At 37.5% G+C, this 27111-nt stretch overlaps 1 protein-coding gene across 4 annotated transcripts in view; it reads left to right on the forward strand.

The window, feature by feature from the left end:
- Positions 1 to 27111, forward strand: part of LOC137631740 (dynein heavy chain, cytoplasmic-like) — a 138073-nt gene that overhangs the window by 104206 nt on the left and 6756 nt on the right. For all 4 annotated transcript variants that reach the window (XM_068363647.1, XM_068363648.1, XM_068363649.1 and 1 more), the window contains 12 exons: positions 2505 to 2630; positions 3472 to 5778; positions 7457 to 7661; positions 7767 to 7978; positions 9321 to 9497; positions 10075 to 10298; positions 10514 to 10724; positions 11043 to 11284; positions 14615 to 14828; positions 15766 to 15960; positions 18278 to 18461; positions 18603 to 18746. In XM_068363647.1, coding sequence (XP_068219748.1) covers positions 2505 to 2630; positions 3472 to 5778; positions 7457 to 7661; positions 7767 to 7978; positions 9321 to 9497; positions 10075 to 10298; positions 10514 to 10724; positions 11043 to 11284; positions 14615 to 14828; positions 15766 to 15960; positions 18278 to 18461; positions 18603 to 18746 — 4441 coding nt within the window. The remainder of the gene's footprint in view (positions 1 to 2504; positions 2631 to 3471; positions 5779 to 7456; positions 7662 to 7766; positions 7979 to 9320; positions 9498 to 10074; positions 10299 to 10513; positions 10725 to 11042; positions 11285 to 14614; positions 14829 to 15765; positions 15961 to 18277; positions 18462 to 18602; positions 18747 to 27111) is intronic.

The following is a 27111-nucleotide window of genomic DNA, read 5'->3' on the forward strand; positions in this document are numbered from 1 at the left end:
GATCTAGAATACCCTCTTTCAGAAAGTAACCTAAGCAAGTTTTGTAAATTGCATGGCCTGAGACCCACTTTTTCAGTATTGCCTTGGTGTCATTTATTTTGTTGGTAGGGTGTAGGGCAAAATTAGCAGGGTATATCTTTCTGTAGTTTCTGAATACTTATATATGCTAAGTCTTTTGTTGCATGGATGTTGTAAAAGCACAAAGAACTTGCATTCCGCTTGTTTCGTTGGAGGTCAACAATGAGACCTAGATGGTGGTAGAATATGCAGTAGTCCTGTCTGGAAGATTCATTGCAGAAAGGGAAAATGTCATTGCTGACAAACTCGGCCACTAAGGACAAGTGGTAGGTGCAGAGTGGTTTTTTCATCCTCAAGTAGTGAAGTCTCCTGACTTTGTGGGATTCCCCAGTAATAGACCTGTTTGCAACAGGCTTCAACAGGAAGCTCCCCATCTATTGCTCACTGGTACCAGATCAGGCAGTGGCTCTTGAGGGGGCCTTCGAACATTCCATTGGGATGGCCTTGATGCTTATGCTTTTCTGCTATTCTGCCTGATCAGAAGGGTCATCAACTGGGTCTTGACCACATCAAACTTAAGAATTACTTTGGCATCCCAATGGCCACAAATAGAGTAGTACCTGCACCTCCTTATGATATTGTCTGAGATACTCAGAGAACTCCCCATGTGGCCCAGTCTGGTGTGTCAACCACACTTGCAGACATCACAGCTTGTTGACATCTCTATCTCTTGATGGTCAGAGATTATCCAGCCTTTCCTCTGAAAGAGAGGCATTTTGCAAGGCACTGCAAGAAAGATGTCTGGATGCCTTCACAAGTCCTCGGCAGAATTTTACCAAGCCAAGTGTTTCATCTTCTGTTGTTGGTGCCATGGCAGGGGCACTTCTCCTTTTAGACCCTCTCTACAAGAAACAGCAGACTTTCTGGTCTTGTTATGTTGAGAGAAACGTCTTTCAGTCTCAGTGGTGAAAGGCTATTGTTCATCCTTGTGCCAAGTCTTTAGGAAGAAAGTCCTTGACCTCTCTTTATCTTTAGAACTCTGATTATTGATAACAGGTTTAAGCAATCCGGCCCTCAGAGAGAGCTCAGCCCACCAGCTTGGGACATCACCAAAGTCCTTAACTCTTTGAAAAAAAAGCCCCATTTGGAGCCCCTGAGGATTGCCTCTGATAGGGATTTTATTATGAAAATCCGTTTTCAGTTTTCCAGCTAACTTTGGCCTCAGCTAAATTGGTTAGGGAAATCCACTGGTTGTCATAGGCAGTATCTCTTACTGGGGCTTGGAGGTAAATATCCTTTTCTTTCATACATAAATTCATAAGGAAGACTCAGAACCACCCATTCGCAACCCTAGGTTTTGAGACCTTTTCTATTTCTTCACTCTGGGAAGCAACTGAGGATTCAGATAAGTTGCTTCATCGTCCTGTGAGGGCACAGTTCACATTTCTTAAACCTATTTTGTTGGTACAGTGGTGTAAGAGGAAAGTCTCTTAACATCTCTTTTTCTACCTACCTTATCAGCTGTTCACAGCTTTATTTCTTTTCCAGGACCTGAACTCATGCTACTGGAAAAATCTTGATAAAACCTTAAAAACTTTTGCTGTAACAGAGTCAATTAATATCCTCTTCTACATCATACTGTCCATACACGAACTCAAGGACTTTTCCATCTTTCCTAAATCTCTTTTCGCATAGCATTGCATTAACTAGAAATGGCAGTGGCCATGTCAGATTGTACTTCCTTTCCCATCTTGAAAATTATTTCTCCATACTTCACCCAGCTTCAGCAAAAACATTCTCCCTCTCCTAATTGAATCAAGAGTTTGTACCTTCTCTACAAGGAACTATACCTGACAAGCACTTTTAGCCTTATATCCAACAATTACTTCACTTCAAGGGCATTAGAGGACATGGTTTTGCAGTTCATAATTATTTGGTAAACTTCCTTTGTATACATATGTAACGCTATCTCTATCACTCTCAAATACAAGATATTGTATAAGACTAGAACAAATTTGGAAATAGTACAAGTATCCTGATGTTTGGCACTGCATATGACCTGATACACCCAGGTGGGTGTTGAGCAAACTAGTGGATGAATGGCTGGCATACTTTTAAACATTTGTTGAAAGCTTCATGGCAGTGTATAAGAGAAGTTCCTCTAATACTTTTATAATGGTATGAATTAGTTAACTGAGTATAGATGAATATTGTTGGCAAATCTGCAGATATGTAGGGTGAACTCTACTGCAACTTGACAATTTTCAGAAAATGCTATGAACCTAGCTTTTTACTATTGGGTATTCCCGAATGACAGGCTCAACATCTTTTATATTGAAGAAAAATGAATTAGCTATATTTTTTAAATATATTTACAATTCAAAAGATGAATATGAAAGAAGTATCTTATTTGCATGTTTTAAATCTTTCCTTCATCTCCAAATCTCTTATTTAACATTCTTCTAATTTCTTGTTTTTCCTTGCAGCACTTCCCGAACGTAGATAGAGACCAGGCGCTTGCAAAACCAATTCTCTATTCAAATTGGCTCTCCAAGGATTATCTTCCTGTGGAACAAGAAGAGTTGCGAGACTATGTGAAAGCTAGACTTAAGGTACATATAAAATTTACTAATGTATCATGAATATTAGAAGTATAGTATTACAGTGATTTGATTTTACATTAATTTAAAATAAGGAAATGAACATTTGGTGGACAATTTATAAACTTTTTTATTTTAATTATGAATGCTTCCACAGTTTGAATAAGGATAGTGGAATCACCATTATTGAAAGAAATAGTAGCTTTTTATGATAGGAGTTAGGTTCTCTGCTAATTTGAAATGAAGTGATAGTAAGATGCAATTAGTTTTTTATATAAAATTATATTTTCATTGAATGATATGTTAGCATTAAATTTATATGATCATGGGTGAATGAAACAATTTTTGATGGTTTAAGTAATTTGTTGTTAACTTCATTCTGAATTCTTTGTAATGCTTATCAGTAAACTGACGAAAGTCATCATTGATTTATACCTCTTGATAAGTAACTGTAATTTCTCCCCCTATTGTAGATAGGAACAAGGACTCTAATATTTTTGTGATTGTGGAGTACAACGTCCATTAATATGCCTTAATGCTTACAGTAAAAATTTTATACTTCTTAAGACTGTCAAATGATGTAGTAACATCTTTATCAAATTATGTGCAAATTTTTTTTTTTCTAAAATTCATTATAGTTTTGTAATCAAATTAGTACAGTATTCTCTACATTAAATCTCTTCTTGAATTCTGGTCCCACAATCAGTATATTTTGTCTAACTCTCATTTTGTTATACTGTAAGTTGTATAAAGAATATTATCAATTTTAGGAACTTCCATTTGACTCTCCTTTTTTTATATGGAAGTCTTCCTTTTGCATTTATATGCATTGATTCACATTTTTCATTTGCAGGTCTTCTATGAGGAAGAATTAGATGTTCCTCTAGTCTTGTTTAATGAAGTTCTGGATCACGTCTTGCGCATTGATCGAATCTACAGGCAGCCACAAGGACACCTGTTGCTCATTGGAGCATCTGGTGCTGGCAAGACAACACTCTCACGATTTGTGGCTTGGATGAATGGCCTTTCAATATTCCAGATTAAAGTGCACAATAAATACTCATCTGAGGACTTTGATGAAGATCTTCGTTCAGTTTTGAGGCGCTCTGGGTGTAAAAATGAGAAGATCTGCTTCATTCTTGATGAATCTAATATGCTTGACTCCTCTTTCTTGGAGAGAATGAACACCTTGTTGGCTAATGGAGAAGTGCCTGGTCTGTTTGAAGGTGATGAGTACACAACTTTGATGACACAGTGTAAAGAGGGTAGTCAACGAGAAGGATTAATGTTGGACTCAAGTGAAGAGTTATACAAATGGTTCACCGGTCAAGTCATGCGTAACCTTCACGTAGTGTTTACCATGAATCCAACCATTGATGGGCTTAAAGACCGTGCTGCCACATCACCTGCTCTCTTCAACAGATGTGTACTTAATTGGTTTGGTGATTGGTCGAATGGTGCTCTCTTCCAAGTTGGAAAGGAATTCACTAATCGTATTGATCTTGAGAAGATGAATTGGAATTCTCCAGACTATTTCCCTATAGCTTATGAAAATCTTCCCATTCCTCCTACCCATCGAGATGCCATCATCAATGCATTTGTTCATGTACACCAAACGCTCCATCGTGCAAACACTCGCCTTAGTAAGCGAGGAAGTACAGTTACAGCTATTACCCCAAGACACTACCTGGATTTCATCAATCATTTTGTCAAGTTATTTAATGAAAAGCGATCTGAGTTGGAGGAACAGCAGCTGCATCTTAATGTGGGATTGGGTAAGATAGATGAGACTGTAGAGCAAGTTGAACAAATGCAGAAATCTCTTGCTATTAAGAACTTGGAACTGCAAGCAAAGAATGAGGCTGCAAATCAGAAGCTCAAACAAATGATAAAAGATCAGCAGGAAGCAGAAAAGCAGAAGGTTGCCAGTCAAGAACTACAGGAACAACTGGAAGCACAGGAAGTTGGGATAAAAAAGAAACGAGAAGAGGTTATGAAAGACCTTAGTAAAGTAGAACCTGCTGTACAAGATGCCCAGAATGCAGTGAAGAGCATCAAGAAGCAACATTTGGTTGAAGTAAGGTCTATGGCTAACCCTCCACCCATGGTCAAATTGGCTCTAGAATCCATTTGTCTTCTCTTGGGTGAAGCCACATCAGAGTGGAAGGCTATTAAGGGTGTCATTATGAAAGACAACTTTATCAACACTGTTGTGAACTTCAACACAGATGACTTGCCTGACGACATTAGAGAAAAGATGAAGAATCGGTACTTGAGTAATCCTGATTATAACTTTGAGAAGGTGAACCGAGCTTCACTTGCTTGTGGTCCAATGGTGAAATGGGCAATTGCTCAAATTGAATTTGCCGACATGTTGAAAAGAGTGGAACCACTAAGAAACGAGCTGCAGAGTTTGGAGAATCAGGCAAATGAGAACAAAAGGAAGCACGAGGATGTCAAGTCCCTCATCAACCGTTTAGAACTGTCAATTGCCGCTTACAAAGATGAGTATGCTGTTCTTATATCCCAAGCACAGGCTATTAAGACTGATCTTGAAAATGTGCAGGCTAAAGTAGATCGATCAATGGCTCTTATTCGGAATCTCAGCATAGAGAAAGATCGTTGGACTGCCACGTCAGATACATTCAAGTTCCAGATGTCAACTATTATAGGGGATGTTCTTCTCTCCTCTGCCTTTTTGGCCTATGGAGGATACTTTGACCAACAGTTCAGACAGAATCTGTTCACTAATTGGTGCCACCATCTGCAGCAAGCCAATATTCAGTTCCGCAGTGATATTGCTCGTACCGAGTACCTTTCTAATCCCGATGAAAGGCTACGATGGCAAGCCAATGCTCTTCCAGCTGATGATCTCTGTACTGAGAATGCCATTATGCTGAAGAGGTTTAATCGCTACCCATTGATCATTGATCCTTCAGGTCAAGCTACAGAATTCATCATGAATGAGTTTAAGGATAAGAAAATTACCAAAACCAGCTTCCTGGATGATTCATTTAGAAAGAATCTTGAGTCTGCACTTCGATTTGGTAATCCCCTCTTGGTTCAGGATGTTGAGAATTATGACCCCATCTTGAATGCTGTGCTGAATAGGGAGCTAAGGAGGACAGGAGGACGTGTTCTTATTACTCTTGGAGATCAGGTAAGTTATTTTGTTTGTATTAATTTTATGCTAATGCTCTTTGTTCATTCAGATTGCAATTTTAACTAGAAAATTACATTTATTTGAAGTTTTTGAAAATATTTCCTTGTGTGGCATTGCTTGTATTTTAATCATATTACAAATCGGGTAGCCATATGTCAACTGAAAATTCCAAAACCCTACCATCAAAATCACCATTATCTACTTAATTACCACTGCAACCTCATTTATTCACCAAAGACAACTTAAACCCTCTCCATGTACCATCAAACAACTCTAAATGTGGAACATCATCATCCATCAGACTTTAACAACAAATTTCCCTTTCTCATGGTCCCATCTGGTCTTGGTCTTCATGTGACTTTTCCCTTTTGTATGCAGTCTTGTCAGCAGTTTCCACCTATCCATTTTTATGCTGTATTTGGTAATGATTTTCTTTATACTGTATTCTTTTATGACTTGAGTTTTCATTCCTCATAATTTTATTCTTTTGACTTTATGCTAAATTCTTCATCACCATTCTTTCCCCGAGTGTCAAATCACCTAACTTTAGTCTATGTATTGTGAGAAGTATTCCTCACCTTAATAACATTATAATCTTTTTCTTTACTTTATTGCAATAATGAAACCTTTCCTCAATTTCACATTTGTTATAAACATTATATGACTTCATGAATTTGACAGGAAAATTCAGTATACTGTACCGTTTATGCAATTTGAAAACAAATTAAATTTGTAAAGACCCCTAAAAAATTTTCTTTTAGTATAACTGAGATTTATAGCTCCCTTTTCTTTATATTTTCATCAGTCAAGAATTTTCTTGTTGATTGTAAGAATAATTCTTGATGTCACATAACATTTCTTCAGTGGTACCCCTTTAATCCCAACCGGCACAAAACAAACTCATCACTCACGCCCATTTTTTTAACAGTTCTCCTAAACTCATCTTAATTAAAAACTCATGTTAGTTCGAAATTTTATATAATTTTTATTACATAACGTATATACTCGTGTAACAGCCGATCTCGCATATTGTGCTACCCCCAAATTTTCACCCTTAATAGAGTATATGATTTTATCATATATCTCTTGTATCATGCGAGATAAGGTTAAAAGTATTGATAGTAACATTATAGTCATTGCGTAAACGCGTGCAGCCACAGTAACAATCATACAAAAAAGTTGTTTTGTTATGAACACTCGAATCATATAGCAGGTGTTTTGCTTGTATATTGATACCGTACAATAGTTCTGCTTTAACCTGTGGAATGGACTGCAGATAAGGTTTCTACCCTTGTGGCTGTCCTTGTCTAGCTTAGGCCTGATGAAATAAGTAGGAAATGACATAAACTTTGCTTGTATCACAATTCATTCTGATAGATAGAGGATCTCCATCACCTCAGTTCAGGAGTTTGTGCTCAGGACTTACAACCAAGCCGTTCATGACTAGCTTCTTATTCATTTCATGAAGTGACTAGAGGGGACCAGGATAACTTACCTTTCTGTTTTGGGAGGACACTTGCCAGCCATTCAGTAGTAACTACCGCCACCTTGTTAAAGTTTTAACTGTCGAGTCCAGTTTGCTGAAAGCATGCTCCTATTAAATGGCTGAGGTTTGTATAGTCATAAAAAATATAAATTACTTGGAACTATTAGTGATATTTTGTATCTTTTTCAGGATATTGATTTGTCCCCAGCATTCACAATCTTCCTGTCTACACGTGATCCAACTGTGGAATTCCCTCCAGATATATGCTCACGTGTCACATTCGTTAACTTCACCGTCACTAGATCATCGCTGCAAGCACAGTGTCTAAATCAGGTCTTGAAGGCAGAGCGCCCGGATATTGATGATAAGAGATCCAACTTACTTAAATTGCAAGGTCAGTTACTGGGTGATGAAAAAATTATTAGTTGCATATTAATGATTTATATCCCCCTTTCTTTTACAACAGCAATTGTACTAACACCTTAATGACTATCTGCAGGTGAATTCCAACTTCGTTTGAGGCAATTGGAGAAGAATTTGCTTCAGGTGCTGAATGATGCTAAAGGTCAGGTTTTGGATGATGACTCTGTAATCACAACATTAGAGACACTAAAGAAAGAAGCAGCCGATATATCACTCAAAGTGCAGGAGACTGACAAAACAATGAATGAAATTGAGATGGTTTCTCAGCAGTATTCTCCTCTTTCATCTGTAAGTGCAGTAACAGTGTGCATGTTTAGAGGTTTTCTGAAAGCTTTTTGGAATCTAGTTTTGTACTGTATATTTAATTAAATGTTTTATTGAGCCTGTGTTTTAGGTAAAGATTTCTAAAAAAAAAAAATAAAAACCTATCCTAACTTATAAGTGCTGTATCTCGAATTTTTGCAGAGAAAACTAAGACTGTCCTATTTTTAGAATCTTATTTGATTATTCAATTTTAGCATAATATCCCTTGTTATGAAATATTATTACGTGTTGAAAGAAATTTACTGTAACAAAAGGAATTTTTTTATTATTAGGTTAGAATTATATTGTATGTAGCTATATTTTTGGAAATGAAGAGCTATCTTCAGCCAGACAAATATAAAACAAATGGATTACAAAGGACAGTGATATGTATAGGTTAGTAATGATGTTGAATGATTTGACAATGAATCTGTGATTGAAAATATGATGGTGGCCAAAAAATCACATGAAATGACTACATAAGTTAATTATTATTATTACTTGCTAAGCTAAAACCCCAGTTGGAAAAGCAGGTTGCTATAAGCCTAGGGGCTCCAACAGGGAAAATAGCCCAGTTAGGAAAGGAAACAAGGAGAAATTAAATATTTTAAGAACAGTAAGAATATTAAAAGAAATATTTCATCTATAGACGATAAAAACTTTAACAAAACCAGAGGAAGAAAAATAAGATAGAATAGTGTGCTCGAGTGTACCCTTAAGCAAGAGAATTCTAACCCAAGACAGTAGAAGACCATGGTACAGAGGCTATGGCACTACCACCCAAGACTAGAAAAGTGGTTTGATTTTGGAGTGTCCTCCTAGAAGAGCTGCTTACCATACCTTAAGTGTGTCTTTTTACCCTTACCAAGAGGAAGTTGGCCACTGAACAATTATAGTGCAGTGGTTGGGTTAAGTAGAGTAGTTCATCTTTTGATAAAAACTGTGCAGGTTTTGAATTGAAATTAAAAGTTTAAGGAAATACCTATTATAGGGGTAAAGGTGCTGCTTGTAGAATTGTTTCTTAAAAGTTGATATTTTCCATTTCTGCATAATCTATCTATTTTAAGAATGTGCAGTCAGAGCATCTAGTTTTATAGAAAAACCTTTTCACTTAAATTTGTAACTTATTAGTGTCTGGATACTTAGAAAACAAAAAGAATTAAATTGGGAGATTCGGCTTCTTTTAGTTTTTCACAAGAATTAGATTTTTTTTATCATAATATTGTAGTCATCCAAGATTTCAGTGGAACAATTCTTTTCAAATTGAGGAAAATGTTGCTTTAAATATAATCTACTCACACTATTAATTTTTTGTTTTATTCTACAGGCTTGTTCTAGTATTTACTTCACATTGGATGCCCTCCATCAAGTGCACTTCTTGTATCAATATTCCCTTCATTTCTTCCTGGATGTCTTTAATGATGTTCTGTCAAACAACCCAAACATCAAAGATCAAACAGACTATTCTTGTAGACTTTCCATCATCACCAATAACCTGTTCCAGGTAAGACTTAAAAGTATTTCAATGCATTTTACCTAATATTCATAGACCTCTTGTAACTTTTATTTAATTTTAACCGAGGGGATTCTCCCCAGTTGCATTTGTGCCTTGGTGTAAAAAAATCTTTCTCTCAATATGATAATAGCTTAAAGTTCATAAAAGATAGTAATGTCTTAAAAATGGCTTCAAGGGATTTGTCACTCACAAAAGCAGTGGGTCATATAATTTGACTAGGAAAATCATTTATTTTAAGAAAACATTTTGCTAAAAATTTTGCCATACAGTATATAAATGTTTTAGTAACTTTTACTTTTCAATTCTAATTGTTAAGATAAATTTAATGTTTTTAAGGTTTTACTCATAATAAGAAATATTAAAGGTAGATCAATTGTATGAAACCATTTTTTTAGATTGTCATCTCTTCCTGATTGCTAATTTTTTCATTGTTTTAAGATTGTCATCTCTTCCTGATTGTTAATATTTTTTCATTGTTTGAAGATTGTCATCTCTTCCTGATTGTTAATTTTTTCATTGTTTTAAGATTGTCATCTCTTCCTGATTGTTAATTTTTTCATTGTAGCTTACATATGCAAGAGTTGCACAAGGTATGCTGCATACCGATCGCCTTATCTTTGCTGTGTTATTGGCTCGCATTCGTTTGCGGGGTGTCACATCTGAATCCTCATACGACTCAGAATTCCAGTTCCTTTTGAAGAGCAAGGAAGGACTTCTAAATACCAGCACATTGTCAATTGCTGGACTTAATCCTGAACAAACAGATTCTATGCTTAGACTGAGCAACAAGTAAGTACAGAAAATAGCTGTATATTTGCAAATTTATTTTTTACTTACATTTAATAAAATGTGTTTATCTCATGTTATGATATACATAATTTCTTATTCAAGTGTATATATGTAATTTTATGTAGTTCATTTTATTTTGATGTTTATACATTAACTGAATGAAAATTATAACACATGTTTTTCTAGAGCAATTGCTTATTTATTCTCGTACCCAGAATCCATGCATTTAAGAACCTAGATCGCACTGTGTGTGGAACAGAGTTTCAGTCCTGGGTGGATTCGGCATCGCCAGAGCTCGATGTACCAACCATATGGGAGACAGAGAAGCAGATGACTCCAATTGGTCAGTCTATGTATCAAGTGCTTTCTATCCAAGCTTTCCGACCTGATAGACTTTCTGCAGCAATGAGTATATTTGTCAATAATGTAAGTTGTACTTTTCAGTTTCAGTTGTCATCTTCAGCTTTATAATTATGATATGGAAAAATTATACATTAGTTTGATTTATTTAATATACTATTTACAATATTTAAAAATTGAATATTGGAATTATTTTATATACATTCTCTCTCTCTCTCTCTCTCTCTCTCTCTCTCTCTCTCTCTCTCTCTCTCTCTCTCTCTCTCTCTCTCTCTCTCTCTCTCTCTCTCTCTCTCTCTCTCTCTCTCTATATAGTATACAAAATGTGTCCAAAAGGTTTTGAATGCATTTAATGTTTTGAAATTTTTCATATATATGTTCTAGGTTCTTGGCGATGGCTTCATGGCTGTCGGTGAACGCGAGGTTGACCTAGCAAATGTTGTTGAAACTGAAGTGAAAGGCAACACCCCAATACTCATGTGTGCTGTTCAAGGTTTTGATGCATCTGCAAGAGTTGATGACTTGGCTGCTGAGCTAAACAAGCCTATGACATCAATTGCTATTGGTTCTGCCGAGGGTTTCAGTGAGGCTGACAAAGCTATCAATTCTGCTGTCAAAAATGGAAGGTATGATAGAAATTCAGTGTTAGTTTTAGTGAAACAATATTTTTTAACACGTTCAACAGATTTTGTTTTTCAAAACTTGTAGTTTGTGCTGAATTGAATTCTTTTAACTAAGAAGGATGTTATTACATGAATTAGAAGCCAATAACAAATTAAATTGAAAAGTAAAAAGGAGGTGGTAATGCAGCTTTTGGGGCTCTGATAAGATCCATTAGTGCTTATCTTAAAGTTTAAAGTTTGCTTTTGTATATCCACTGTATAACTTTTGGATGTACAGTAAACTCTTTTTGATCTAGCACTTAAATAACTGGAAATGTCAAGGAACTGATGCCAAAAAAAGTAAAGAAAATAATTTTTACTTGAATGTTGGTTGAAATTTAGCAATTCAGTATCAAGCTTTGTATTTAGTCTCTGGTCCTATCCGGTAATGAAAATTTCTACCAATTAATAAGAAGTCTTTATATTAAAAAGTGGGCCTCAACTGTTAGGAGACTAAAATAATTTATCAAAAACCTACCCAGTACAGTATGCAATAGTACCCTTGAAGAGTTTAATTAATTCCATGAGTCGGCTCATAACCTAAAGTGGTCTTATTCTAAAATCATTTTTCCTATTATAAATAAGAGAAATTTACTTGATGCATTTCCCAAGTCCATAAATGCACATTTAGGCTATTTTTTAAGGGTTTGTAATGGAATTAAGTGAACAAGTTATATGCTATAACATCAGTAATGAAGACAAAGTTATAATTCTCAATAAAAGATATATTCACAAATCAACTCGCACTTGGCCTTTGAGGAAAGTTGTGGCTGGCTTTTGGGTGTTGAGAAAGGAGGAGGAGGATACTGCTTGGAACGAGAATCTCCTTCCATGAGCAATTCTGGTGAAATATTGGTCATTCTCTCTCTTGAATGACATTCACCATAACTAATTGAATCAATTGATTTATGCCTTATGGATTTTTGATTACACAATTATATTCAATAAACCTATCACGAGATGACTGATTTACCCTTAACTTAGAAATGGCAGAAAAAGGTGGAAAAATCCCATGAACTTGGGCACCATGTGACTGATTTTGTAATAATCTCATAAGTACTTGTCCACAAAATATGCGCACAAAGTGGGAAATTGCAGATCACAAACCAATACAATGCTTTTAAACCAGTTTGAATTTTTATGGATGTACAAATTGGCTCCTATTCAGTCTTTTGTAAACAGAGGTATTGCTCCACTAAGAAAATGGAAGAACCCACGAGGACAGAAGCAGTTGATGAAACAAAAAATAAGATATATGAAATATAGAAGCTTTTAAGTAATTTTGTAAATTTAGTTACTCACCTCTCATATATTAAGTTCCACTTTTTAATCTGTAGCCATGGTTAATACTGAAACAGAATTTCCACTGTCTGCTACTCTGTAGGCAATAATTGCATAAAATTCCAGAATGGCTTGTCTATATACAAATGTATTATTTTTTATATATTGTATTTATTATATTCAAAGTTGAAATTTCTAATTATGTTAGAGTATGTGTAATAATGGTAAAAAACCTATCAATTTGTTAAAGTATTATATAATGATAAATTCGATTAACAAACGGAAATACATTCTCTCCTCTCTCTCTCGTTACGAGCAAAATACCAGATAAACTATAATCTCAACATGATCCAAACATGACCCATTTGATCATGTAAACATATTTTGTAATATCAATAAGTACACTTACAATGCGCATTGTCATGTACCGTATTTGACGGCATATAGGATGTACTTTTTCCCCAAAATTTTGGATAAAAAAATCACCTTGCATCTTATATATCGTAAGTAAAGTTTGAGACGTAGCATAGGCTTAGGCTTATCAACCCAACTTAAGCTTGATACTTTTACCTGCACTAAAATCCATGCATGCTTATTTTATTTTTATTGCTGGTATTACTGTATCATTACCGGTGCTTTAAAAGAGATTTCGTTAAAATGAAAGCAGTTTAAACTGAAAATGTGTGACTTTTGTTTATAAACATCAGTTGACAAAATGTAAACATCGAGTTATGGATGCGTTCTCAGTAATCTTTTAACTAAATCTTTCTTTAGCCTTCGATAATTTTAATGGTATCGTTAATAATGGTAGTAATCAAATTTTGATTAGTAAATTTATTTTTCATTAGAAATTCACCATGATTAGAGTTATCCTCGCTCTTTCTCCAGTCAAGCACCGTCTTCACTGTCACATAATACTGTCATTAGCGGTACTTTGTTATTGTTGACTAAACACAAACAAAATGACTTTTCTGTTATGCGCTGTATAAAGTTTTTTTTAGGGATATGCAAGTAAAATATTTGTTATAACATCTCTACTAATAGCTCTTAGTATTGTTAGATATCGCTTGAATGTGTAAATGCGTTTGTTTGTTCATTATGATCGGCAATGAAACGTAAGCAAAACAACGTTTTCTGTTTTAGGCAGCGTTTATTAGGGAAAATTTTATATTATATAGAAACGCTCTTATTTCAGTTATTTTGAATTACTAAGGATAAAGTAAGAAAAAAAAATTAATAACATTATTATTTCATAACCAATACTTGGTAAGATAATCTGTTCCTGCAAAAGCTAACATACAGATGTGTAAATACGCTTGTTTGTTTGACGGGTAATGAAACATGAACAAAGCAATGGTTTCGGTTTAATGTTGCGTGTTTAGCATAAGCATGATATAAAATGTTTTTTATTTAATTTATTTTGGGTTTTAAGTATACAACAAAAGTTACCCTATGCACTAATGGTCGTCTTATGCACGGAAATATAAGATATGTTTCTGGTTGTGCAATGTACAGCTAGACTATTTTAAACAATATATGTTTAAATACACTAAAACCTGTTTGCCTAAATCTGACCTGCTGAAATGAGGATGCGTCTTGTATGCCCGTGCGTCTTAAAGGCTGTCAATGACTGTAATTATAGAAACAAAAAAGTCATGAAATGATACAGATCTCTCTCTCTCTCTCTCTCTCTCTCTCTCTCTCTCTCTCTCTCTCTCTCTCTCTCTCTCTCTCTTTGTACGTCAGTTAATGTTAAAGTAATGGTTGAATAACCTTAGCTTCTTATAAATAAATTCTCTGTCTCCTTGGGGTTAAGAGAAGATCAGTTATATGGCAACATTTAGGTTCCAGTGGTGTCTGGTAAGAGGGAATTTGTGCTAGGTATTATGTTTGTCAGACTTTTGTATATATCAGCAATAAATACCAAGTTCAGCATACTCATCTTTTAAGGACATGGAGTTGCTATTTGTGATATTCGGAGGGCATATAATACTTATATCTTTCTATGTACAGGTGGGTGATGTTGAAAAATGTTCATTTGGCCCCATCATGGTTGGTGCAATTAGAAAAGAAGTTGCACTCCCATCATCCGCATCCTCAGTTCAGACTGTTCCTCACCATGGAAATTACACCTCGTCTACCTGTGAATCTTTTGCGGGCAGGAAGAGTCTTTGTATTTGAGCCCCCACCTGGTATTCGAGCTAATCTTCTCAGAACATTCAGTACGGTAAGTATGGAAGACAGGAAGGGATTATATCTGTAGTTGATGAAAGCTGGAAAACTCTGACAACTCAAGTAATTTAAGCTTGTTCTAAATGGGGACTGTTATTTGGACCTGATTATCTCATAAATATTCAATTTGGCTTGAATAATTTTTGTTTCTTTATTGAATATTTTTTTGGCTTGATGAATTTCACAGCCTTGTGGATTACTGAATTTTACAGCCATAATGGATAATTCCTTTTATTACTTAAACCAGTACCAAGTTAGTCCTGTTGGTGTGCCTTTTTTAGTGCATTGTAGCCTTACTGTCATATCCTTGTAGTATCTCTTCTATATCTAGCTATATCCTCTCTATAGTCCACTTCTTTACCTCTGTTCTATCTTTCATTCATGATGCTGTCTATCCACATACAGTATTTAGTATGACTACATGATTTTCTCCCCCATTTACGTCATGTTCTTGGTGCTAGGTCTATTGTATTTGTCTCAGATTCCATAGATATAATCTATTATTGAATTTCCTGTAAATCTGTTAATCAAAGTCTCTTGAGAAAATATAGTAAGCTGTATTATATTTATTTTGTTAAACTGAAATATTTACAATATAGCGGAAATATTTTAGGGTATAATATTTCCTTTACAAGTGCCCTATGCATGTCAATTGTATGTTACTACACCATGACTTTTTATTATATATTCTGGTATCTTGAATTATTTATGTGAGCAATAGTAAATAGAATCTTTTTTTAGTATCCCTTTTATTTTTTGTAATTTTCATTTATAGGTTTTCCTTGTGTCATTAATAATTATTTCAGTTTGCTTTTCATTGCATAATTTTATTGGTACATAGGATTTTAGAAAAATTATATCGGTAAAAGCCCTTTCAATATAAGATTGTGCTTTGTTGCTCTCTTCATTAATATTGTACAATTTTATTGTAGGTCCCAGCATCCCGAATGATGCGTGCACCAAGTGAACGCGCTCGACTTTACTTTATCATGGCATGGTTCCATGCTATTACCCAAGAACGTCTTCGGTATGCTCCCCTTGGTTGGGCTAAGTACTACGAGTTTAATGAATCTGATCTAAGGGTAGCATGTGATACTTTGGACACTTGGATTGAAGCCACTGCAATGGTAAGACATTTTACTCTTAAAATTAGCATATGTATAAATGGTTTGACTTTTTCCATTAAAATCTATTTTTTAAGCACAAAAGAGGAAGTTATATTTCATTTAAAGGGAAGCCATCAATCTCACATTTAAAGGATGGAAAGTATTATTGTATACTTGAAATGAAAATGAATGAACATTCAGAACTTGACAATATAGAATAGGAAGTCGGCGAACTGTGCATTAATTTATTATTGACTTTAGGAGTGAATCTGGAAAAGAGCAACTTGATGAGCAATAGGCTTAATAGAAGGATTGTAATAGTAATAGAATATGTTTTTATAGATTCATGTCTTGATATAAACACCTTTATTCAATGTAAGTCCATCATTAAATTTTAAGTACCATACTTATAGATTTAACCCAACAACTTTTCCTTACCTGGGCTGCTCCACATCAAGAACTTTTAAGGAAAATCAAGCACTATAGATGAGATGATGATGAAAGAAATATGCTATTTAAAGCCTGCCTGACATTTGCGCGCATTTTTGCCACGCACTGGCACGCATTGATGCGCGTCAGTGCGTGCCACTTTGTGGCACGCACTGGTGTTTTTCCCGCACTGTTCACGACCAGTTCGCGCATCGTTCACGCGACGTTCACGCGATGGCACGAATTGGCACGCGTAGTTCACGAGAAGTTCACGACACGTTCACGCGAGTTCCCTCATCATTCCGCATCGTTTCCGCATCGTTCACGCCAGTTCACGCCAGTTCACGAATTGGCCACTCCATATAAAAACAGGGCTTCTCCAACCCGAGGACATTCTTGGATTGGCTTCGGAAGAGACAACAATGCTTTCTGTCAGAGACACCATTGCATTGAGGAGAAGAAACGTATCTTTTTCGTTTGTATTTTTTGTTGCCCTTTATTTTTGTTTCAATAAGAAAGCATTTGATTTACATATAAATAGAAGACAAAATATGTACAAGTATTAAGAAAGCATTTTATTTTAACATTAAAAGCAGCAAACATGAAAAGTTTTTAGGCTGTTGATTTTAAGGTAATAGAGAAAAAAGTGTGCTGAAATAAGAAATCATTTTATTTTTACATTAAAACAGCAACAGAAAAAATTTGTTTTGCCCTTCATTTTAAGGTAATAAAGAAGAATAAGTATGTTGATGAAATAAAACATAATTTTATTTTTACATTCAAACAGCAAACTTAAAAATTTCTTGGTTTTATTTTTCAGTTCATTTTTATTTAAAACAAAAGTTTTGGGTCTTGATTGGTAATAGAGGAAAATAAGTGTGTGCATGAAATAAGACATCATTTTATTTTTACATTCAAACAGCAAATATAAACAATTATTAGGTTTATATTTTTCTTTCCTTTTCATTATTTTTTTTCGTTTCCTTTTTGTTTCTCTTCATTATAAAGTTATAGAAATAGTTTGAAATAAGACATCATTTTACTTTTACATTCAAACAGCAAATATGAAAATTTATTAGGTTTATTTTTCTTTACTTTTCATTAATTTTTTCGTTTCCTTTTCGTTTCTCTTCATTATAAAGTTATAAAAATAGTTTGAAATAAGATATAATTTTTTTTTTTCACATTAAAACAGCAAATATGAAAATTTATTAGGTTTTTTTTTCTTTCCTTTTCATTAATTTTTTCGTTTCCTTTCTGTTTCTCTTCATTATAAAGTTATAAAAATAGTTTGAAATAAGATATCATTTTTTTTTCACATTAAAACAGCAAATATAAAAATTTATTAGGTTTATTTTTCTTTCCTTCTCATTAATATTTTCGTTTCCTTTTTGTTTCTCTTCATTATAAAGTTCACGCCACTTCCCACATCATTCACTCCAGTTCACTCCAGTTCACGCCAGTTCCCGCACTGTTCACTCCAGTTCACTCCAGTTGGCGCATCGTTCACGACTATTTCACGGCCATTTAGTGCGTGCCAATGCGTGCCACAAACTTTAAACATTTCAAAGTTTTGGGCCCGCATGGCACGCATTGGTACGCTCTGGCACGCGAGTTCCCGCACTGTTCACGACATTTTCAAGGCTCGTTCACGCGAGTTCGCGCATCAATGCGTGCCAGTGCGTGCCACGAATGCGTGCAAGTGTCAGGGGGGCTTAAGATTACTTTACAGCAAGCATAAGAAGCGTTTAAAATTCTTTTCAAAATAATAACTGGAATATAGTATGCATAAAATTAGAATTAAATAAGATAAGCTTTGGGTATTAAGAGAATATATATATGTATGTATGTATGTATGTTACATAATTTAATTTACAAGGTCTCCTATTTAATTCTCTTGTTCTTTCAGGGACGTACTAACTTACCACCAGAGAAAGTTCCATGGGATGCGTTAGCTACTCTGATGTCAGAATGCATCTATGGTGGAAAGATTGACAATGAATTTGATCAGCGCCTTTTGAGTTCCATTCTTAGCAAACTGTTCACACCAAAGAGTTTCGACCCAGAGTTCCCATTGATCACTAATGTAGATGGTAATGTCTAATTGATGTTATTGGTTCCTTTAGATAGTCTGTATATATTATGATATAGCCATTTTCCATATGTATTACATTGAATTTGTGCAGTAATGCTCTAAACATCTGTGATTCAGTGGCCTTTTGCTTTTTTTTTAGGTATTGATAACAAGAACATAACCATGCCAGATGGTATTAGGAGAGACCAGTTCTTGCACTGGGTGGAAAACCTCAGTGATAGGCAGACTCCCTCCTGGTTAGGACTTCCTAATAATGCAGAGAAAGTACTCCTTACAACTAAAGGCAAGTTTTGTCTGGTTTTATGAATGGTGATCATCATTATATACCTTAGAATTTTGGTGTTTTACATATAATTGATTTTGCAAATTGACCTAAATTTATTTTTGTAAGAGCATTGATTAATCATGTGCAGTAATGTATATCTTCTTTATACCATATATAGTGACATTTATTAAACCTTTTGCAGTCTACCCTCCTCAGGCCCAGATTTGCCATTCGCTGGTTTGCATACACTGCCAACCAAATAGGTTAGAAATTATATGTGAAATTAAATATCACTTGCTGTACTCCAAGTGCTAAGTAGTCAGCAAAATTTAGAATTGTGTGCTATGCTGAGCTGCTACAACTACATACATGCACATAGTCTTAACAAGGCGAGTCATTGCTTTACCCAGTTTCAAGCTACCTGTATACTCGTGTACTACCCATAGTCAGGCTTCATGTTTCTTTACAACTTGTATTGTGAATATTTGTGAGAGCTTTGGTCTTCTCAAATAAAAGGAATTTTTCTACCTTATGGTACTGGAAACAACAGTATTTACCTATTGGAAGCATCCCTACATGGCAATCTGTTGGAAAGAGAGTTTTAAACCTGCTGAAGCTTGGTGGTTTCTAGTAATGTGTGCAACTTCACTATCCTTGTGAGCCAAGGATGGGGAGTTGGGAGAACCTATAAGGCTACTACCTACCAAGTCATCAGCATCCATTGCCTGGGCCTCTCTGGTCCCAGCTTTATAGAGAAAGGCTAAGGTGCTGATCATTTGTATATATGGTCAGTCTCTAAGGCATTATCCTGTCTCTTATTTCTGCCATTTATGAACGACTTTTAAACAGCTTTTAGATTGATTTGAGTCTCTTAAAAAATCCCAAAAGTGTTAAAAATTCTTGATTTGATAAAAATATTAGGAAATGAATTTTCTGAAATTCCCTGAAAGCAGGGAAAAAAATGAATCTTCAAAACATTCCATTTCTTAGGGATAGGTGCAAGCATCGCTACCCTTCCCTTCTAGGGTTACTTGAGTTATCACATCCTATTCAGATCCTTTTAGGCTTAATTTTGTTATCTGCAATAGAAAAGATTTGAATGAAAACATATTATACTAAGATATGAAACTGGATCACCATTAACAGTCTGATTAGATCCCTCATATAACCTCATGGTTTATCGAGACAATCTTTTCATTTGATCTCTCCCAGAACTGAGCACTTGTTAACTTGTTGAGGACCGAGACATATGGAACTGGTCCTTTACTTTCTAAGCTTTTGGGGACTAGAAATAAATTTATGTGTTCTAGGCTGATTATTTGAATTACCAGAATCACTATGAATGGGAAAATTTGAGATTGTTCAGATAAATTCTAGATTAATTATTTTGAATTAATGGACTCATTATGAATTGAAAAATTTTAGGTTATTTTTAGAAGGTAATTGTTTATTTTGAATTAATTGATGTTCTATGAATGGGAAAACTTATGCTTGCGTTGCTAACCAATCTTGTGTTTGAATATTATATTTTAATCCATCCATCCATTACTTGTATTTTTTCAATATTAAACTTACCCGATAATCATGTAGCTGTCAACTCCGTTGCCCGACAGAATTCTACGGAAGGGATACGCCAGCGATCGCTATACAAGAGGGGGGTGTACTCACAAGCGCCACCTGTGGCCAGGTACTGCAGTACTTCTTGTTGACACCACTTCAATTTTTCCTCTGTCGTGCTTCCGGCAAGACGTTCATGGATACGCTTATAATTTTGGAGTCTTGTTCACGGTTTTTGGTGAAGTATTGCTCTAAGATTTCAGCTTTCGCTATTCAGGAAGTTTTATTATTAGCTTAGCTAACTTTTGGAATTTGATTAATTATGGTGACGAAGAGAGTATGAACTCTCTTTCACCTTTAAATGGCCGACCCTTCCCTTAGACGGAAGTGTTGGTGTCTAAGAGAGTATAGACTCTCTTTCTTAATTTTGCTTAACAAAAGTTATAGATTTATTTTATATCTCTCCGCCTTTTATAGGCCTCTTCGATTAACTTCCTTTTATTATAAACTTATTAAAATTAATTTTTATATTTGTTTATATTCGACCTTTCCTAATAGTAGGCGGTCTTTTCTTGGTACCGAAGTTAATTAACATTGAGCCCGTCATTTCGGTTTTACCTGTTAACATATTATGCTATTTTTATGTTTTTGAAAGAATTTCTTTGATAGTCTCGTACTGTTTTCAAAGTTGAACTAACGTTTTGTTTTGTCTCTGCAGTTGTTGACGTTCAGAACGTTCAACTTGCGCTCTATCGTTACGATAGAGAGAGAATTTTCACGGTGTCACGTTGCAGTAAGAGTAACCGTGTCTAGCGTTTTGTTCATTCTTTCTTAACTTAATGGTTTTAATTCTAATAAAGGAACTTTTCATTTTGGGAAATATTTTCCTTTAACAATAATATGTTTTAACGATATATATGATTGGGCTCTTCTCTCAGGTTCTAAGTCAAGAGAGAGAGAGAGAGAGATAGAGACGGAGGGAGAAAGAGGAGGATAAACGTTTCGTTCAAGCGAGTAACGTTGTTATCGTTTTTGCTCTTCTCCCTAGTCTCTTTAGGGGAAGAAGGTAAACGTTTCTAGAGTTTTTTCTTGTTCTCAAGCTTTATGCGGTGAGAGATTTTAAACGTAGTTTATTTGATCTAGTGTTTAGTCTCTTTCCAGCCACTGAATTATTTATCTTTCATTAGATTTTTCTGTTACATTGTAATTCTGTTTTCGCAATTACTAACTTTTGAGAAAGGATAGAATTGCGTGTTTCAGGTACAAACCACTTAAAGTTTCGAGTTCAGTGAAATAAGTGCAAACAGAAAATCAAAAGTGATAAGTGATTAGCGCAAAGTGTGTCAGTGTTGTGCGTGAGGGTACTTCTGTGCGTGCCAGTCGTCCTCCCAGTCCGGGACCTCTTGCAAGCTCCCAAGCCCAGGGGAGAAGCAATGTCGAAGGGCAAAAGGGTTCGGCAGGCCTTGATCGGCGCACAGAAGTATCCTCGGTGGTTGCGGGCGTGTCTTACAGAGACCGTCACTCCCACCCGCAGACGATTGAGCCCTTATTTTGCTCGTCTGCAGAAGAAATTTCGGGGAGAAAACGCTGGTCTCAGGTCTCAAGACCTCTTAAACGTAAAGTCCAGACCTATGCCAGACGTACGAAGTTAGAGTTCAACAACCCGGATGCAGTCATTGGGTTAGCTCTGACTCTCCTCAGTCATCAGGTGACTGCACACCTCCTAAGAGAGGTAAGGCGATGCCTCAACAGACCTCATCTTCTATTAAGGCTTTGCCTCAACAGACCTTATCGTCTGGTGATCCCAAGACGACTTTGCTGCAGTCCATGCAGTCGCAGCTTGCGGTCTTAATGCGTGAGTTTCAGGCTGAGAAGGTTACACCTCCTCCTGCGAACGCTCCGCCTCTCCGCAGTCCAGTCTGCCAGGCGTACGAAGTTGAGGTTCCTCAGGCTACCTTACCGCGTTCTGAGTTGCCAGTTACCAGCGGTGTGCAGCAACCTCCGCCTCCTCCTGCGAGAGCTCTGCCTCACCGCAGTCCAGTCTGCCAGGCGTACGAAGTTGAGGTTCCTCAGGCTACCTTACCGCGTTCTGAGTTGCCAGTTACCAGCGTTGTGCAGCAACCTTAACCTTCCTTAAGGCAACCTCAGCAATGGGAGCAGGAGTCTTATGCCTTACTTCCTCCGCTTCCGCTTGCGGTTCCACCAGCGAGGCAACAATCTCTTGAGGTACGACAACCTCTTCCATCAATGAGGCAGCCACCTCAGCACTCGCTGCAGCGACCTAAACCCTCAAGGCAAGAGTCTCAACTCCTTAGGCTAGCACCTCAGGAACCTCAACTCGCGAGACAAGAACTGCGTTCTGCGCAGCCGCTACCTCAACTCTCGCAGCTCACACCTCAGGAACCTTAACTCGTTCCTCAGGAACCTGCTACTGCGCATCCGCAACCCTTACAGCAAGCGCAACTCTTGAGGCAGCAACCTCATGCTATGAGTCAGCCACCTCAACGCATGCATCTGCCTTTTTTTTTTTTTTTTTTTTTTTTTTTTTTTTTTTTTTTTTTTTTTTTTTTTTTTTTTTTTTCCTCAACTTGAGCTTCTTCCCATTCAACTTGGGAATAACATTGACAATAATAACACCTCATTACTTTCATAACTTGCATTTGTAATCATATACATGTATGCCTACACAAACATTATGATAATGGAGGTTATTTGTATTACTTATATAAAAATATATATGTATTCCTTGCAATATATTTTTAACAAATCGCAAAATATGGCAAAAATATCTTCTAAACAAATGAATCATGAGTTATGAATGTAAGGTAATATTATGTTGATATTAAACCCCATGCAAGCATGCATGAAGTATGCAGTGTTGCCAACAGGGCGAGTTTCCCTTTCCTGAGGTGAAGTAGATTATAGTACATTTAGTGTAGCTTAATTCTACGATTATCATGCCGGCTATCAAATTCATCAACAAAACAGTCTAAATCAATTCCCTCGGCACGTGCACTTTCAATGGACGGTAATGCGATATTACTCACTCTAGCACTGGTCATGGAATTTCTGAGAAATGTTACACGCCATGCAACACGCTCTGCTTACCTTACAGCATGCTCTACATACAGCATGCTCTGCATACAGCATGCTCTGCATACAACATGCTCTGCATACCTTACCGCATGCTTCTCAGTCACACATCTTTGGTTGTTGCCAACTCACTAGACTGTCAAGCAGTTTCATAACGTTGCCTTCTAGTCTGCTGCTTTTGCACCAGTGAAACCCTCACTGAGAGAACTTAGCTTTTCTCGGATATGGTCCCTGTAGATGAGAAAGTGCTTTTCTCCCTCCTTCTGATATTCCCTTGAGGACTCTGTCATTTGGAGAGGAGCCTTTAGCTGCGTAGCCTCCTATGGACTTTTATTTAAGCATAACATGCTCCCAGGGAAGGTAATGGTTCCACTTCAGTCGCTAACCCCGTCTGTTACCACACCTGCTCCCATAGACCTTGAGCTGTGTTGCAAGACATGCAGTCCAAGCTTAGTCCTTGTTAGAGGATTTTTTTGTTTACGGAGTCAGTGTGTCACTGGGAAGACGTTCAACAACCAGCAGAAGTGACTTGTTGTGACGCAGTGCGGCAACCTCAGCAACCCGATAAGGAGTTGTCTGTACGACCCAGACAGTCTAGACAGCTTCGGGTTGTCACTGTACTTCCTCGCTTCCCCATGGTTGACAGTTCACAGACTGTGCAGCAGTACCATGATCTTGTGTCCGGCTCCGTCAGACGACTGGCTTTTAAGAGCTCCCACAAGTCGTCGCTGTCTGGAGATTCTCAGATGGACTATGGATCTGACCAAGGAACTGGGCCTCCTGGTCAATTTTGAGGAGTCTCAGCTCGTCCCATCCCAGACCATTGTCTCCCTGGGTATGGATCTTCAGAGTCGAGCTTTTCGGGCTTTTCCGTCGGCCCCAAGGATCTTCCAAGCCCTAGAATGCATCCAGAGCATGCTGAGAAGGAACCGATGCTCAGTCAGGTAGTGGATGAGTCTAACAGGGACACTTTCATCGCTGGCCCTGTTCATCGTGTTAGGGAGACTCCACCTCCCCCCCTTCAGTATCATCTAGCTGCTCACTGGATAAAGGACATGACGCTAGAGACGGTCTCAGTTCCTGTTTCCGAAGAGAGGAGGTCTACTCTCGCGTGTTGTAAGAACAGCTTTCTTCTCAAGGAAGTCTATCTTTGGCTGTTCAGAAACCCGACCGCCTTCTCCTCTCGGACGCATCAGACACGGGCTGGGGTGCGACTTTGGACGGACAGGAATGCTCGGGAACATGGAATCAGGAACAAAGGACACTTCACATCAATTGCATGGAGTTGTTGGCGGTTCTTCTGGCCTTGATAAACTTCAAGTCCCTCCAGCTTAACAAAGTGGTGGAGGTGGACTCTGACAACACCACAGCCCTGGCTTACATCTTCAAGCAGGGAGGGACTCTTTCGTGAAGTTGTTCTAGATCGCAAGGGACCTCCTCATCTGGTCTAAAGATCGAAAGCTCACGCTGGTAACGAGGTTCATTCAGGGCGGTATGAATGTCATGGCAGATCACCTCAGCCGGAAGGGTCAGGTCATCCCCACAGAGTGGACCCTTCACAAGAATGTTTGCAGCAGACTTTGGGCCCTGTGGGGTCAGCCAACCATAGATCTGTTCGCTACCTCGATAACCTAGAGACTCCTGTTGTATTGTTCTCCGATTCCAGACCCAGCAGCAGTTCACGTGGATGCTTTTCTGCTGGATTGGTTCCATCTCGACCTGTATGCATTCCCGCCGTTCAAGATTGTCAACAGGGTACTTCAGAAGTTCTCCTCTCGCAAAGGGACACGGCTGACGTTGGTTGGCTCCGCTCTGGCCCGCGAGAGAATGGTTCTTAGAGGTACTGCAATGGCTGGTCGACATTCCCAGGACTCTTCCTCTAGGAGTGAACCTTCTACGTCTACCTCACGTAAAGAAGGTACACCCAAACCTCCACGCTCTTCGTCTGACTGCCTTCAGACTTTCGAAAGACTCTCAAGAGCTAGGGGCTTTTCGAAGGAGGCAGCCAGAGCGATTGCCAAAGCAAGGAGAACATCCACTCTCAGAATCTATCAGTCTCAAGGGGAAGTCTTCCGTAGCTGGTACAAGACCAATGCAGTTTCCTCAACCAGTACCACTGTAACCCAGATTGCTGACTTCCTGTTATATCTAAGGAAAGTAAGATCCCTTTCAGCTCCTACAATCAAGGGTTACAGAAGTATGTTGGCAGCGGTTTTCCGCCACAGAGGCTTGGATCTTTCCACCAACAAAGATCTACAGGACCTCCCTAGGTCTTTTGAGACCTCAAAGGAACGTCGGTTGTCCACTCCAGGCTGGAATCTAGACGTGGTCCTAAGGTTCCTTATGTCATCAAGATTTGAACCTCTCCAATCAGCCTCTTTTTAGGACCTCACATTAAAAACTCTTTTCCTCGTGTGCTTGACAACAGCTAAAAGAGTAAGTGAGATCCACACCTTCAGCAGGATCATTGTTTTCACATCTGAAACGGCTACATGTTCCTTGCAGCTCGGTTTTTGCTAAACGAGCTTCCTTCACGTCCTTGGCCTAAGTCGTTCGAGATCCCAAGCCTGTCCAACTTGGTGGGGAATGAACTGGAGAGAGTACTTTGCCCAGTTAGAGCTCTTAGGTACTATCTAAAAAGGTCTTAACCTTTACGAGGACAATCAGAAGCCTTATGGTGTGCTATCAAGAAACCTTCTTTTCCAAGTTCTAAGAACTCAGTTTCTTACTATTCAGGCTTCTGATTAGAGAAGCACATTCTCATCTGAAGGAAGAAGACCTTGCTTTGCTGAAGGTAAGGACACATGAAGTGAGAGCTGTGGCTACTTCAGTGGCCTTCAAACAGAGCCATTCTCTGCAGAGTGTTATGGATGCAACCTATTGGAGAAGCAAGTCAGTGTTCGCATCATTCTATCTCAAAGATGTCCAGTCTCTTTACGAGTACTGCTACACCCTGGGACCATTCGTAGCAACGAATGCAGTAGTAGGCGAGGGCTCAGCCACTACATTCCCATAATCCCATAACCTTTTAACCTTTCTCTTGAATACTTTTTATGGGTTGTACGGTCGGCTAAGAAGCCTTCCACATCCTTGTTGATTTGGCGGGTGGTCAATTCTTTCTTGAGAAGCGCCGAGGTTAAAGGTTGTGATGAGGTCCTTTAGTATGGGTTGCAGCCCTTGATACTTCAGCACCTTAGAGTTGTTCAGCCTCCTAAGAGGAACGCTGTGCTCAGTAAGGAAGACGAACTTATTTAAGGCAGAGTAATGGCTCAAGTCGACTTCCTTACCAGGTACTTGTAATTTCATTGTTATTTTGAATAACTGATAATATGAAATACGGGATACTTAGCTTCTTGATATACATGTACACTGGTTTTCACCCACCTCCCTGGGTGTGAATCAGCTACATGATTATCGGGTAAGTTTAATATTGAAAAATGTTATTTTCATTAGTAAAATAAATTTTTGAATATACTTACCCGATAATCATGATTTAATTGACCCACCCTTCCTCCCCATAGAACCAGTGGACCGAGGAAAAATTGAAGTGGTGTCAACAAGAAGTACTGCAGTACCTGGCCACAGGTGGCGCTTGTGAGTACACCCCCCTCTTGTATAGCGATCGCTGGCGTATCCCTTCCGTAGAATTCTGTCGGGCAACGGAGTTGACAGCTACATGATTATCGGGTAAGTATATTCAAAAATTTATTTTACTAATGAAAATAACATTTTC

This window comes from Palaemon carinicauda, chromosome 40 (assembly GCF_036898095.1).
Source record: "Palaemon carinicauda isolate YSFRI2023 chromosome 40, ASM3689809v2, whole genome shotgun sequence".
Lineage (NCBI taxonomy): Eukaryota > Metazoa > Arthropoda > Malacostraca > Decapoda > Palaemonidae > Palaemon > Palaemon carinicauda.